Genomic DNA, 16396 nt, shown 5'->3' on the forward strand with positions numbered 1-16396 from the left:
GTCAGTCGGGAAGCCACCCTGGACATCCAGGCAGGGAAGGTCAGGACAAAAAAAGCACTCTTTCCTCCTTTGCAGTTGCTCCTTTTGCCCCAACGGGTGGCAGTCACCTTGAGGATACTACTCCCCTCCTGCACATGAGAACAGGCAGAAGTTGATGGATATGAAAAGCCTGACTCCCAGCTCCCCAACGCAGTGGCCATCATTGAATTGATGTGCAGGTAGAGGCTGACCGAAGAAAAGCACAGTTACGATCCGTTCCTTTCTCCAAGTCGTGATCTAATCTAGAGCTGGATTAGATGACTTTCCCTGCATCACAAAGCAAGTGTGGGTTACAACTGGGAAACCATCTAAGAATTAGATACCGGGGCTACTGACCGCACACACATGCACGCACACACGTCTCTCCAGCAATGCTAGGTCAGAATAATATATACATAGCAGTCAATGAACTATAAATATGTCTGTGTTAGTATGATTCAGTGCATTGGGGGCAATGGCAGGTTCTAGAAAAACACTTAGGTTTAAATGACCATTAGGTCTTTCTACCCTCCTCATGAGTAAAATGCATGTTTGATGTTTTTTCTCAGCTTACTCGTATAATAAACCTTCATTCCATCACCAGTACTTTTGACTATAATACATAGGGTGAACTAGGGTACCTCATTACATTGGGATGTGCAATACACAATGGACAGAGCAGTCATCTGAGCTGAATAGTCTGAATACAAGTAAAAAGAGCAAGTGAGCTTAAACAGTAATATATTTCAATTTACAATATAAGCAGAACAAGTAAAAATATTGCTCCCCATCTGATCCTTTTTTTCCCCTCCACTACTGCCGTGCCTGTAAGATTGGCTTGGTAAACCGGATGCACTAAAAAATAAGAATTTTGCCTCTTGGAAGCTCATAAAATGATACTAGAAAAAGTTTTCTGACGGCTGATCCACACAGGCTGCAGTCATTAAACAATTTGAACGTGTAGAACAGAGAACCCTTTCACACAGCTGTGGAGAAATATAAAGAAATAGCCACTTCACATATCTCAATGCTGTTTCTGAAAATGAGGAAGGGAGAAAAAAAAAAGAGAAAAAAAAAAAGGCAACATATTAAGAGTCTTTGTCACTGTCCATTGCGCCATACATATCTGCCAGCTTTTTAAACCGAGGCCCCCAGTCACTGAGGTAATCGTAGTCCTGATCTCCGTCTGTAGTCACCGACTCCAAGGAGCTGAGGGACTCGGCCACAGAACCATTACCTTCGTATGCGTAGGTTGCTAACGAGTCATACGGGGGTGCCGTTGGATCTGTATCATTTTCCTTTAACCTTTGGTTAATGAAATCTCTGACATCCGTGTTATCTCGTGCTGTTGCAGTCCGCCGTGGCATAAAAAGTGTTTCCGGCACAATGTCTCTCCGTAATTTATTATCGTCTATGGCTTCGGGATTCCTCAGCGTGCCGATATCAAATGCCTGGGTGTCCTCCTCTCCACCACCTTCATCATTATAACTGACAATGTTGTCTCTGATGTCTTCTTTGGAAATAATCAAAGGCTCTTTTTTCCGCTGCCGTCTCAGTGCTGCAAACAGCACCACTGTAACTGGAAACAAAAATAACAGGGGAAGAGAAAGGGAAAGGTTAATCGCTAACTCCATTAAAACCCAGAAGAAATGCTGTGCCTCTGCTCCAATTCAAAGTTTTAAAAGATGTTTTGCAAAACTGCAAATGTGCACGTCAGGTTTTCAGACTCTGCTTGCTCTCCCTGTGAGTACCTTGGGAGATGAAATGGCATGGATATGCACTAGAAGAAAGGAGACGTCAAGCTTGTAAGAAGATAAGTGAAGTATCTTTTTGTCAGGAGGCACATTTTTACTGAGAGTCATACAGCAATTTTGTTGCCTTGAGAACAGAACTAGTTTCATGAGAGTTGGGAAGGGAGAAATCCTTTCTCCGAAATAAGTAACATCGGGTGTTATTTACCTTGAGCCCCTGGGATGAGGTGCAACTTGTGCTATGGACATGGCTAGTACGTACTGCGCTATGATGATAGGTTAGCAAAGCTCCATTTCAAGATAAGTAAATCTATCCTCCTCTGGAAAAAAGCTTGGAATATAGAGTGGATTTTCAGCCAGCACGAAGTCCAAGTTTTATTAACTTCCCTGGCCTGTTTCTACAATGTACATCACCTTAAAAAAGGACATGGCTTAAATCTTAGACTGATGAGATATGGTAATGGTATTATTTAATCTGCCAAATGCATGAGATTTCCCAAAAAGATAGTTTTATGCCTTTCATTCTAAAGTGTGTGTGTGTGTGTGTGTGTGTGTATATCTCTCTCTCATTTATTTGGATGGCAGGATCTCTTTCCGAGGCCCTGATCCAAATTGAAATATTTTTACTCAAGAATGATCCCCAGTACTGTTGGAGAAGTGGGCACAGAGGGTGGGAGGGGATATGTTCAACACATTATTTCCTTTAGAAGCTAATTTCAGATTTCTTAGCTGGATTCTACCTTAAGCTGGTGTCGTGGTTTAGCCCCAGCCAGCAACTCAGTACCACGCAGCCGCTCGCTCACTCCCCCTACCCCGATGGGATGGGGGAGAGAATCGGAGGAGTAAGAGTGAGAAACACTCCTGGGTTGAGATAAGAACAGTTTAATAATTGAAGTAAAGTAAAATAGTAATGATAATAGTAACAGTATAATAATGATAATAATAATAATGATACACGAAGCAAGTGATGCACAATGCAATTGCTCACCACCCACCGACCGATACCCAGACAGTTCCCGAGCAGCGATCGCTGCTCCCCGGCCAACCCCCCCCAGTTTATATACTGAGCATGACGTCATATGGTATGGAATAGCCCTTTGGTCAGTTTGGATCAACTATTCTGGCTGTGCCCCCTCCCAGTTTCTTGTGCGCCTGGCAGAGCATGGGAAGCTGAAAAAAGTCCTTGACTGGCATAAGCAGTACTCAGCAACAACTAAAAACATCAGCATGTTATCAACATTCTTCTCCTACTAAATCCAAAACACAGCACTATGCCTGCTGCTAGGAAGAAAATTCACTCTATCCCAGCCGAAACCAGGACAGCTGGTAAATGACTGAATATTTACAAATAAACAGCAGCAAGGAGCCGGGATGTATTACCACTAACACTGTTGCTTTTGTAGTCTGAGGTCTGCAGTGCTCAGTATTTCAGCTTTGCCGTGCAAACTCTGAGGAAAGACACATCTTGCTGTCTTTATAGTTCTTACATAACAAAGCAAAGCAAATCAGAAAATGCTAAAACTCATTGATATGAGATTATAAGGGTTAGCTCAGTTGGTTAGAGTGTGGTGCTAATGATGCCAAGGTCACAGGTTCAATCCCTGCTCACTGCAGGGGGGTTGGGCTCGATGACCTCTCAAGGTCCCTTCCAACCCAAAGCATTCTATGATTCTATAAGGTGGTTCAAAATTATCTTTCATGTCAGCTCTGTTTCTAAAATGGTGTGTGAGTCAAAGCACAGTAACTGTTAAAGACTTTTTTTTGGCAGTCCCTTACTCATTTGTAACCCTGCTAAGGGCAATGCCAAGGATGAAGGACATCCCCAAACCAAAGTTTTAGCCCACTGAAACTTGTCTTTCTTAGCTTCCTTCAACAGAGAAAAAGATTTTTTTTTCAAATGATGGGCTCCTCTGCAGGATTGCTTAGAGCAAGACACTACCTGTAAGTGTGCTCAAGCATTTTGTGGAAGAGTCTCATACCCTTTCTCTCCATTGGCTATAGAAGGATCCCAAGAAGATAGGATAAAGTAGGAAAATGCTCTAACTCCTGCTGTGTCTTTACCACAGGAATAGTGTGAGTAAGGGAGAACATCTGTTAATGTGAGTTGAAATAAGTGATGTGTTGAAACTGAAGGAATTAGGAGGGCTGGTTCAGGTGGTGAAAGCTTCAGGCTCTCACCCTAATGATGAGGATCTACCTATGGTGTCATGTAAGGGTCCTAATCTGAGTGATGCTTCTTTGTGCGGCTGTGCAAAAATGCAGCAAAGAAAGAATTCTCTTCCTTAAAAGCATAAAGCTGTGACACTATGTGGGAGGATTGGGGAAAGGTCTATGTGAGAGAACAGATACAGCTGGGGAAAATTTTTGAGAACCTGAAAAACACAGTGTTGATTTTGAATGGGCTTCTGGAATAGCGACAGGTAGGACGATCTGAGAAAGCATAGGAACGATAGTTTTTACATGGAAGGGTTCCTGAAGTATCTCATTAACAAAACAGGTGTTACACAGAATATGCAAGGATGAGACTGATAATTATGTCACATCTCTGATACTTGGGTTTTCTTATTTTGTGCTGAACTTGCAGGCAAAAAAATCCATTAGAAGTTATATGTTAAAGTACATCACCTTTATTTGCATGTCAGTGTTCAGCAGTATCTGAGGCCTCCTGATAAGCCGCTAGACTTACTCAAACTGCAGATAAGCCTAGCAATTTACAGGCACTTTTTGTTGCTGCTAAACTTTAAGTTGTGGTTCAGGTCTGCCCAGAGTATTGTTTTTCACTCAGTAGTGGTTGCACAGGCAAACCCTGCAACCAGCCTGAAAATAGAAAATTATATAGCTGAGTTAATTGAAAATCTGCTTATGGTGCATGGTGGCGTGAGCAGTAATTGACATAAAGTGCTGCTTAGCACAGAGAATCAATTATTTTCGATTGACATAAAACAGGAAATCGTTTAATGTCAGATTGATATTAATGAGCACAGTTGTACTAACGAGTGCAAGACTACCTGCAGCATTAGATTTCTTTTTCTGGTAAGGAACTTGATACAAAGTGATCTCAGCCCTTAGAGGCAATGATACCATGTTTTGAAAACTGAATTTAATGGCGAATTAAGGATAAGATTGTTATTGTGTGAATCTTTTCTGAAAATGGGATAGTGCTTATTTGGGCAAGCTATGACCATATTATTAAAGCCTGACAATCACAACAGGGTCTTTGACTCATCACTGGAGAGGGAAATTTTGTTGATAGTAAAGATCAGGGTGATTCTGCAGTGGCGATGCCCATGTCCAAGGAAGATACGAGTACGGTAGAAAAAAGTGGAATCCTGCTTTTCTCCCCTGCTTGACCCTACTGATATAAAATTGATCTGACTCCCTTCTTTCCTGGCCAGATACTAAAGGTGACTAATAACGTGTCCCTGAGAACTGCCTGTGTTGTATTGTACAGTTCTCCCCAGATGAACAGACTACGGCTAATGGCTGAGGGACCAATCACCGCTGCTGTACAAGAGGGGTGGAACCTGGGTGAGAGGAATGTGAGAGATGTTGCAAACTCTCCTTATTTTCATAAAAAATAGTTGTTGACCACCTGTAGGTGCTGTAGCCAGAGATCTGTACATCCTCCATACTCAGGTTCCAACCTCTTCATATTCATGGGTGCCTGAAAGGGAGGACCCTGCAGCTTTTAAGAGCATGCTTTAGTAGCCACCCCATTTCAGCATCCTTTTCCAGCAGAACAGAAGCACTGAGACTTGTTTCTCTTCAGTTTAGACACAGGAATTTAACTGTTTAAAACTAAGTTATCTGGCCTCCTTCTGTGGTCAACAGAAAGAGACGAACACCTGCAGAGGGTGATTAGTCTGGTCTACCTCAGGTACCAATAAGGGGGTGGGATGAAGGTGTCTCTACAGGTGCCTGCCTCTTTCCATTGACCAAAGGGTGGAGTCCAGCTGTCTCCTCTTGCTTGGACATTGCTAACTTTTAGATAACTAAGGTTAGGTAGGATGTGTTCTATACACCATATCTGTAGCAGCCCTCAGAGAGGGAAATACAATAATACAAATGCAGGATACAACAAGGATGTCTTTGCTTTGCTCTTGTCCTAGCCTTGGTATAATCAGTTGTAGCAATGCAAAATAACCATGAAAGGAAGAAAATGCCTCTGAGCTACTTACTGAGTAATATAATGATACAGAGAAGAATGGCAATAAGAGCCCCAGTGCTAAGACCAGTAGGATGAATCAAGGCTTCGGCATTACAGGACAGCATCTTTCCTCGATGGTCGCAAGCACATACTCGAATAGTCACCGTTTCAGTGCTGCTCTGGATAGGGTAGTCATTGTCTGATATTACCACTGGCAAGAAGTAGGTACTTATTTCATGTCGGTTGTATCTGGTTTTTCGGGTGAAAATCCCCGCTGTGTTGTCTGGAAACACAAAGCACGCATTAGATCTTCATCTGAAGACTGAAAGCAAGGATGAGATAATAAAGAAAATTCTTCCTAGAAATTCACCTCTGTTGTCCTGTAGTGTAAAGTTTGAGCTGCTGGCTGCCTCGGGAGCTAAGGAGAATGAAAACTGATGTCCACTGTAAGAATCATCTTTATCAACAGCACTTAGTGTTTGTATCAGCTGAAACAATAAGAACAAAAATATTTTCAAAGTCAGTTGACCTTACCCTTATTTATGTACGCTAGGATTGTAAAGCAATCTTAATGTATTCATTCTTTTCTTCTGCTTTAGGGCAGTTGATGCTGCTATGGCAAGCTTAAGAAAAGTGATCCATGTGCTGCTGATGCTGTTTAGGATCACCATGCTATTGTATCCCATACCATCAGCTAGTAGCAATGAATTTCAAAGTCGGCAGGAAAATCACGTTGATGCCACTCCGGACAGGTAGGAAACATTTGCATGTGACAGGCAATAGAGGTGAAAGGTGAGACAGTCCAAGCTGACTGTATATTTATCTACCCAAATCTCGTGTCACAGGAATTGTTTGGCTGAATCTTCCAAATTATCTGCTACTTTGAACAATTTAGTAATAGGACTGGTAGAATGAGAGTTATCTGGCAGGAAATAATATCACAGACAGGACCTGTAACAGTTACAGAGCTGAAACTGTTTTTGAAGGAGACAGTGGAGGTGCCTGAATAGAGCTAGAATCACAGAATGAAAATGAATCAGGGATAACAAGGTGCAGTACAGAAAAGAACAGTGTAAAACATACTGTCACATTAGCTGCCAGAATACTAAGTGTAATCAGATACTGTGCAGCCACTGTTTAGTTTTGTTTTGCAAAACTGACAGTTTGATGCAATGTAAAGTATACCTATTGATGAGGTGATATAAGAGTAGTAGCAAAAACTCAATTAATTTGGAATATTTTCTTAGTACAAACAGACAACACACCTGTTCTGCCTTTGCATTTTCACAGACGAAGGTCTCGTAAAACATGGCAAACTCTGGAGCATTGTCATTTACATCCAAAACCTTAATGAACACTGGGACACGGCTGCTTTGTTTTGGGTTGTCTGAAATGATAAAACCAGAAAGAATAGAGATTTTATTTAGCCCAGCTACTGACTCAGTGCAGGAGAAGGGAAGGACAGACTTAGGGACTCATTGCCTCAATTCTTCTCACTCACAACACTCCATTTATATTCTGGGGAATGTGTTACGGGGTGAGTTCCACAAAATTGTGCTGTGTTATCAGTACTCTGAATCTGTGTAAGCTATACAGATAAGATTGGGTAGGAGTCCAGGATTTACAAATTCCTTTGAACACTCCAAGTACGATTATGAATATGTGTGTGATAGATAGATAGATATATATAAATATAATACTGGAATTAAATGAAATCTAGTTATTAACCTAACTGATACAGTTTGTTGGGAACAAAGTTTCTAGAACATGTTCCCTTCCTTAACTCTGAAACAGGAAGACTGAAGAGTCATGAAGATGGGATTGGGTGGTTTTTTTCCTCTCCACCTGTTATATATAACATTCTGTCCCCTACAAATCTTGTGACACAGTTCCTTAAGCTACCATGATTACCATTATGTTATATAAATAGTAACTGCGGCTGTGATCACAGATATTTTCTAATCTGTTGTGAATTGATTTGGCTGATATTCTGGAGTTAACACTAAAATGTACCAGCTGAAGAACATAAGCACTGTATCGAATCTGCAGATCCCCATATGTAAAAATGTTTTTTTCCCTATAAGTACTGTATAGTGCCAAGAGCTTGAATTTGACAAGGATATTCCTGAGCATAAAATACTCATGAAAATATTGTCATCTTTCCAGATAAAAATGAAAACATTTGGAAATGCACCACGTTGTATAAACTGTTCCTATTCCTGTTGGACTATTGGTCCTGTTGGACCATTCCTTTTCCTGTTGGGGGGAGACAGGTTTTAGTCTTGAAGCTACACAAACTAAGGAAGAAAGGCAACAGGCAGCAACCTTGCCTAGAAGCCATGAATGGTGAAATAGGCAAGACTGTGAGGCAAAAAGTCGCATCATAACAACCACCGACTCCTAAAAGGTATAAGACCTGACCCCAAACCAATTTGTCATCACCAATCAAAAGGAAACCAAGAGACATTGCCAGGACTTGATCTGTGTCCTTTGTGCTCCATATCACACAAAAAATGATCTAGGCCGGGTCGCCCAGACATACCCACCTCAGTGCCTGGGAGTATGTGGGTGTGGGAATGTGAGAGTGAAATCTGTGAGGGAATTGGGTGTCACTGAAAATGTTTTCATTTAAAATAAATACCTTCCCCCTCCCTTTCATGAGGGCTCACACTGAGTTTTGCTACATTAATTTCCTACCCATGTTAATATAGTTTATTAATGCATTTTAACCTATGATTCAAGTGAAAAAAATAGTGCAATAAAATATAGCAGATCTAAGACTCTGTATGCTTCTACAAGCATTCATTATAGTAGCTTGTTGAATTAGGCTTTAATAAAAGTCCTATTACTGTGTTTATCATACTTTTATAAATTTGAAAATGCCTTCTCCAAAATTGGCACTGTATATTTGTGTTACAGAGCTCAGTCATTTGCACAAAATATTGTGCTTTAAAGCTCCACAGTCCCATTGAAGTTAATATGATTCCATTAAGCATAAACCACTTTCTAATATGAACCATTGCGCTAAATTCATTCAATGTATAAAATAACACTTTATGTATAATATAGACTAGGCTGAATTCTATGCTAAAATACATCAATACAAATGTTGAATTTTTATAATAGGCAGAAATCAAAGGTACTCATTTGAAGTTGCAGGACTATTGGCAAGACTCTTTTATAAGGGCATACCTTTCTAACAAATACATTCAAATATATTGGCAAATGTGTTTATTCTCCTCTCAAGAATTACAATTGTTTTCCTTCCTGCTTTTTGAACCATGAACTAGATATTTTCATTTTATTTCTAGGTGCTTAAGATTCTCAGAATTTAAAATGATACTGTAATAAATAGAAGCTTCATAAAAACTCTGTGCTCTAGGGACATGGGCCTTTTTTCAGATTTAATGGAAATGTAAGTTGAAATATATGTATACATCTTTAATTCTTTTTCTGTCGTCTTTCAAATTATTTTTGCAAATTATTTGATGTACGTTAATTTGTTTGCAATATCCTTTAATTACTCCATCTCCAAAAAAAGATCCACAGACTCAATGAACTGCTTAAATCTATTCATCTCTATAGTGGTATGCTTCTGTTGAGCCAGCAACCAAACTGTTAAAGTTTTTTTTTTTTTTCTGAATACGGTCTCAAAGTCCTGCCAATGTTTGATTTACCTTTAAGAGTTAAGTAAAGAATATTTAAAAATACTCTGGCAATTCTCTCTGGTAAATCAGCTGTAATTCTGCAGCTGTTAATCAGTAGCCCTGTGTACTGAGTTTTATTGCTAGTTTGCCTGCTGACTATGGCAGATGTACTGACCCGGTGTTTCACCAACTATTTGGTTGCAACATTCACAGCATGATTCTCCAGGCTGCTGAGCAACTGCAGCTCATACTGGTGAAAAAGAATGTTAAACAATGGAGCTATCTATACTCACTGACAATTCTAGATAATTAAAGGTAAAACCACATCCGCATTTTCATTTTTTTCTACTGTAAAATGAAATCCAGAACACTTATCACTTAAAGGTGTTTCCCTGTATGACTATAATTGTTTTTCTTTACTTTTTTATATCAAAGGAAGCACCCATCCATCTGAATGTGCATCCTGCCTGTAACTTTACTGGATATTTCTTTTAGATTACTTCAGTGAAATATACCTGGAGTTTGATGTGACGCTATGTCACTGAGAGCAATCAGTGATTAGCTGGAATTTAGTGGAATGGGACTTTAGATAGCCTTGCTAGAAATTACTGGTTTTAGCTAGGAGCATTAAGCAGTCGTACTTTCCAGTCTAGTCTCTTGAGACTAAAATTTGTGAGGTAGCCTGGATCAGACCAAGGCTTGTTTAAACAGTAGCTGCATTTCAACCAAGAAAATTGCCTTTGGAAGGCATCTACCCCAGTTATGCCAAATTTGGTCTAGGCTCAGTGAAGCACAGCCTGGGAAGTAGCTTGCTGCAGCCTGGAAGGATTCGGACTAAAGAGGAATGATAATTAAGACAGAAGCTCATGTCAGACTCAAAAGGTTTAGTTGAGAGGGTTTGGCCCAGTAGAAGGTCCGTCCTTAGGGGAGGAGGCAAGGAACTAAATGACTATTTCATATAGATGCTAAATTGGTTTTCAGACAGTATGCAATTTTCTATACTGTGTATTATTTCAGCTCCGCAAGGAACAATGTAAGTGTGCTTCCTAAATATTCTTGCTATTCTTTCCTTTTTAGGTGTTCATTTTTCCCCTCCTCCTCTACCCAGGAGCTCAGTCTGTAGTGTACAACTCTTGACCCTAGATTACTCCTTCAAAGCCTTAACGGAAATGCAAACACCTGACTAACAATCAGCCAGAAGTCAGTGTTTGGTATGCTGAAACCACATGCCGAACATTAAAAGTGCAAACTTTCAAGAGAGGGAGAAAACTATTAAGAAACTTAATTCCTGTAGACTCTAGCCCACTCCTCTTTTACATAACCCCATCTGCTTGCCTCAACAGTATTGTTTCACGTCAGTGTTCTGTTTTAAAAAGACCTACAGAATAAAGAAAGCTGGAGCCAAGTACTCCTTAGTTACACTCTTCTCACCATTCAGCAGCTGACTGTGAGTCATATACACATACGCACAATATAAGAAAGTAGACCTTATATTGTCTCAGGTTATGTTTTAAAAAACAAAGCCATTTAACCTCTGAGTTGCACAAAGACTTTGTGATGCTCGTAGACCTGGTGGCTATATTAGATCTATCTACCATTCCACCACGCTTCACACTCATAGGCACTGTGACTCTGCAAAAGTGAATAGAATTACATTCCCTAGTATTTGAGCACGTCACGTGCTTATAGTTAATGTATTAAAATAAAGAGGACTGTTTTTAAGGCCACCTAGCATACATGTCCTTATCTAGATCCCTGGCATTTCCACTCCTAAAATCAACATGACTAGTATTATCACGAGATTACTTCTTCTGAGCAATCCTTAACTGACAGACTGATTTGTAACTATAGCTCGTAATTTCAAAGGATGTGAAAGAAGTTAAAAATGGAAACCCTTAAAACTGGTTAAGATCTGAACACCTAGCTCAGCCCAGCCACCTTAGTCTTACTTGAAAACATCCAGCCTGTGCTATATTCGGTCTGGATCAGACCAAATTCAGCCATGGAATACAGTTTGGCTTTAAACCATCTTGCTTGCTGCATGCCAATTTCAGAATCCAACAATCATGTTCAAAATTAAAAATGGCTGTTACTGATTAGAAAACACAGATTTGTTACCTTTCCTCCCTGCTCAGCTAAGTTACCTCTTCATGAACTGTGTCTCTAGTAAATACAAAACTGCAGACCACCTCTTGCAGAGTTTCTATTTCTTCATTAGTATTGAGTGGACTATCCATATAACCTGACATCTGTCCAGCTGTGCTTTTCACACGCTCAGCTAGAAGGCTAAATTCATTACATCAGGGACAGCAGTGGTATTTAGGTTTGACTTACTGATCTCTGCTGCTATTACTGTAATGTTGTGCCATAGCAGTGTTTCCCGGTCAAGGGGTTTTGAAGTAAATATCGAACCATTTCCTGAATTGATGTTGAATACTCTGTCCATATCAGTGTGTCGATCTACGGAGTACCTGCAAATACAGAGACAGGGGTTAGAAGAATGCTTTCCTTTTAATTTCTGTGTTCTTAAACCATTTTCTAAGACTAGACATCAAACAGCTAGTAAATGGGGTTGCCTTTTGTTCTCAGTGCAGGCTTCAGACTCTTTATATACTCACACAAAGAGCTAGTTCTGAGCTACTGGATAATGACACATTTGATTTAGAAGGTGGAGCATTGTCACTGAATAAATGAATTACTGTGGAATTTACATACCTCTGAGAATCATCAAAGCTTTGTTTTTAGTAAGAAATGTGAAGTCTGTGTCCTGAAAGATATGAAGTTTACTTTAAGGCTGAGTTGGCTTTCCCATTATAAAGCCCTCTTTTTATGGTTTGATAACTCAACTGTTCCAAATAATTTCTGATGTAAAATTTGACAGCTGGGGTGCGTTTCTGCCTTTCACTTCCCAGCATTTAAAAAGACTGTCCCCCAAAAACAAATCGGCATGGAACAGAGATTCATTATTCCATAGTACATATCACATAAAAGTTTGCTGTAATTCATTAAAACTAACATGCTCAGCCCTGCTTGATGGTATCTAGATGTGAAAATGAATGCTATCAAGCTCTGGAGGAGCTCAGAATCTAAATATGGATTCAAATTTTCAATCTGACCTTTTGCTTTTTCTGCTGAACTGAATCCAACTTTAAAAGCGGAGCTCTCCACGGGAGAGGGTGCTACCACCCTGATCCAAATGCTGCGACTTGGTTTCATGTCTCATGAAGAGAAAATTCTTGCATACATTGCAGAGGTTTTGGGAGAAATACGTCTCTGATGTTGCTAAAGCAAGAATCCAATTGCATTATTCTGCTCTTGTTCCAAGCCGGAATGTGTGCTGATGTACAATCCAGGACAGAGCCTGAGGAAGCTCAGTGTGCTCCCTTGGTCTCCTTGCAGGCCATGTCGATGGAGACAAGGCAGCTACTGCTGTCCCTTGTGTCCAGACAAGGATAAAGATACGGCTGAGCTGGTATGCAGTCAGATGAAAACTGGGCCAGGAGAATGACTGGCAGAGTTTACTGCCACTACAGAATTGAGGGCAATGCAGAGGCTGTAGAAAAATTTCCGTTCCCTGCTCTGCCCAAGGAGCAGCTGCATGACACGTCCCTTATTCTGCATAGATTTCCCAGTAGCTGTGCAGTGCCTCTTAACTTCTGAGGAAGATCTTGCATGGAAGAAGGAGGAAATAGAAGAGGCCAGTTGAAACATGTGGTTCTGACAAAGGTTTAAAATGAAGTATCTTGCTAATTATCTTGTAACTGCATTTTTTTTTCTCCTTTGCAAGTAGAAAAAGGGGATGTAATATTCACAGCAAATTAGACTGGTCGTCTTATAAAATGAAAATTTTAGTGTAGCCTACCTTCCCAAACAAAACTATAGCAAGGATTAATTATTTGCACTAAATTGCTTTTCTTTTTCCACATTAAATTCCTATGGAAACAACCAATTGGGATTCAAAGATACTTGCACAAAAAGTTAACTTTTTTTGGTAGGACTTCATAGGCACACCTCGCTAGTTTTTCAGGAGTTTATTTAGTTTTTATTCATTGCTGTCACTTGACTAACAGTACTGCAATTTCAGCTGCATGAAGTCAGCCGTGGTGTCACTAAACTAGTTCCTTTATGCAGCATTGTAATGTTACCATCAGCTTGAAAAAGAGTATGTGAGAAGGTATGTAATATGTGGTGCTGACTGATGGGACAGCTCCAGCAAGCTGTGTTGTTTTGTCCAAATCTAAATAGTACATGTGAATTTGTTGACTTAGCTGAAATGTTTGATAGAAACAAGTTTATACAAACCGGTCTGACTCTCTTCTATTTTGACAAAGTAAGTATTTGATATGGTAAACATTTCATTTTAACTTTCATTCATTCAGGCTTTTATATGATATTATGTTGGTATTTTGTGAATTCAATTATTTTTCAGATATTCTGTAGCTCATTTCCATATCTTTCAGATGAAATACTTTGGTATTTCCATTTTGCAGTAAATCTAGGTTTTGCATTCCTATTTGAAATTAAATATCAGGATTTTCCATAGATTAGCTGTTCCAGCCAACTGTAATAGTGTGTTTCAGGCTCTTATTCAGCAAGATATTTAAGTAAGCAACTAGCTTTAGGCATGAGTTGTCCGTTCATTGGGTTTTTCTCTTCAATTATGCTTTCACTCATGCTTCATATTATGAATGGACTTAAAATATCTTACTGCCTTAGCACATTTTAATGCCTTGGCATATTGTAATCACTATCTTTACTTTGTAAGATTTCACAAATTCAATCTGTGGTACAGTATCCAGAAGAAATAAAAAAGAAAAAAGAAATTGTTCTGGACTTTTTCTAAGATTACCAGAGCTGTAACATTGAGGACTTCTTCTTCAAGATATTAAGAGTTTTAAAATATAAGACCTTATATAACCATATGTATATTCAGTAATTTGTACAGTGGAAAGTTAAACTCACAAAAAAACAAAAAAACAAAAAACCAAACCAACCAGAGAACAGCTTTTTAATGAAATGTTATTTTTATTTCTTCATATCCAAAAGAAAATACACACAAGGTCAATGCAGTTAAAGTATATTCTAATTATACCATTAACCCTGGTCTAGAAGGATGGTTTTAATAAGCTAGACTGTCACTTCTGTTTCTCGGTTTGTATCATCCAGTGTCTTTTGATCAAGGACTGTTAATTATGTTGATTCGGTGGTGATTCTGACTTATGGATCATAACCTAGTAAGAATTAAGCAGACAACATCAAACTCATTTTTACATTTATTTAATGAAATTACTGGTGTGTATTTGTCAGATTTCAGGACTTCATCCCTTTCAAACCCTGAGGAATTGACAAGCTAGGAAGTTAAAAGGTATCTATGCTGATTCCAGTCTCTCCTTGTACATAACAGGAAGAAGGGGAGGGTGAAAGAGAGAATCTAACACATGCAAATATGTTGTCAGTAAAATACACAAACAAAATTAAGCCTTACATTTGTTTGCAGATCATTTTCATCTGGGATACTTTAGTAAATCAAATCACAGCAGGGAGACAGTTCCAGTGACTGATGAACTTCATTATGCCTCTGAGGAGTTACTATAGCAAAAAAACTCAACTAGCAATTTAAAAAGATCTGATGTACAATACAGCAGTGCCAGTTGCAGCATTATTTTTTTCAGTATGCAGTGGGTCGTAATATTTCTGTTTAGATCAAACACAAGCAGAATGCAAAACTTTTTTTTATAACACAGCTGGACAGTGGAGTGCTCCTCAGGAGTGTATTAATGTTACTATGCATGGATGCATATTCAACTATAGCCAAACATCTATTGTTGTATTTTTGTATTAAGAAATATGTCACAGCAAAGCTTATTTATAAGGGCTGGACTGATGAGATGTAGCTCTGCCAATACACAGGTCATGAACGATTATGCACTCTTACAACCAGGGCAGATATCCGCTTCGTATTTTGCTATTGCTTCATTGTCTTCTGATGTTCAGCAGCTTGCTGTCTAATGTAACCGCAAGTCAGGAAGATTTGTGGGTCAGGAAGGAATGTGTGTGTAAATTTTTCATAATGCATTTTCATAATGATATTGTGAAGGTTTCCTTTAATGGAAGATCAAAGGGGCTTTCATCTAACAGAGTTAGGGCTCAGTTTGTTTAAAAAGAGAAATCTTCACTCGAGTAGAGGAGAAAATGGAAGGTTTTCATTGTAATATCAAGTGTCTAAAAATTTTATATCTAACCATCAAGAAAAATTGACAAGCAAGTGACAAGTCATATATATACAGTCTAATTGCATCTTCCCCGAAGCTCAGAGTGGAAATCGGATTTAGCATCTCTATTGCATGATGGAAAAAAAAAATCACCTTGTCAAAAAGATGCAGACTCAACCCATGCCCCTAAATTCTAGGAGATACCCAAGATATTAGCACTATAAAATTACATTTACTGCAAGCTAACATCTCAGTCTACTGCTCTCTGCTGATTTTCTTCACCTCTTACTGATTTTCATGTTTCTTCTTGCTGTGTTTATTTCTATTACTCTAACCTCTTCCTCATTTTTCTTTTTCTTCTCCTTTCACCTTGATTGTTGCATGCTATTAAAGTATAAAGGAGACAAATTTTCTGCTGCAGTGCATCAATTTTGACACCTCTGCTAAATTTTACTCAATAATTATCTGATACTTTAATAAGCAAAGTACCTATACTGTATTAAAGAACTGCCCTTTGAAAGATAGGTAAGTTTTAGCACACACTTTCAATTAATAGAAAAGAGCCAGTAGGCAGTACTCAACAATGAACAGCATAATCCCTATCCACCGTAAATCACTTAT

General features: G+C 39.1%; 1 protein-coding gene across 3 annotated transcripts in view; it reads right to left on the reverse strand.

Annotated features, from left to right (window-relative positions):
- Positions 1-1106: 1106 nt before the first annotated feature.
- The window catches only part of LOC104033696 (cadherin-6), a 51055-nt gene continuing 35765 nt past the window's right edge, over positions 1107-16396 (reverse strand). For 2 of the 3 annotated variants that reach the window (XM_075706378.1, XM_075706375.1), the window contains 5 exons: positions 11898-12034; positions 7182-7303; positions 6287-6404; positions 5948-6199; positions 1107-1597 (listed from right to left, as the gene is read on the reverse strand). In XM_075706378.1, the coding sequence (XP_075562493.1) occupies positions 1107-1597; positions 5948-6199; positions 6287-6404; positions 7182-7303; positions 11898-12034 (1120 nt within the window). The remainder of the gene's footprint in view (positions 1598-5947; positions 6200-6286; positions 6405-7181; positions 7304-11897; positions 12035-16396) is intronic. The other variant, XM_075706377.1, reaches the window with a different exon arrangement.

This window comes from Pelecanus crispus, chromosome 2, assembly GCF_030463565.1.
Source record: "Pelecanus crispus isolate bPelCri1 chromosome 2, bPelCri1.pri, whole genome shotgun sequence".
NCBI classification, from domain to species: domain Eukaryota; kingdom Metazoa; phylum Chordata; class Aves; order Pelecaniformes; family Pelecanidae; genus Pelecanus; species Pelecanus crispus.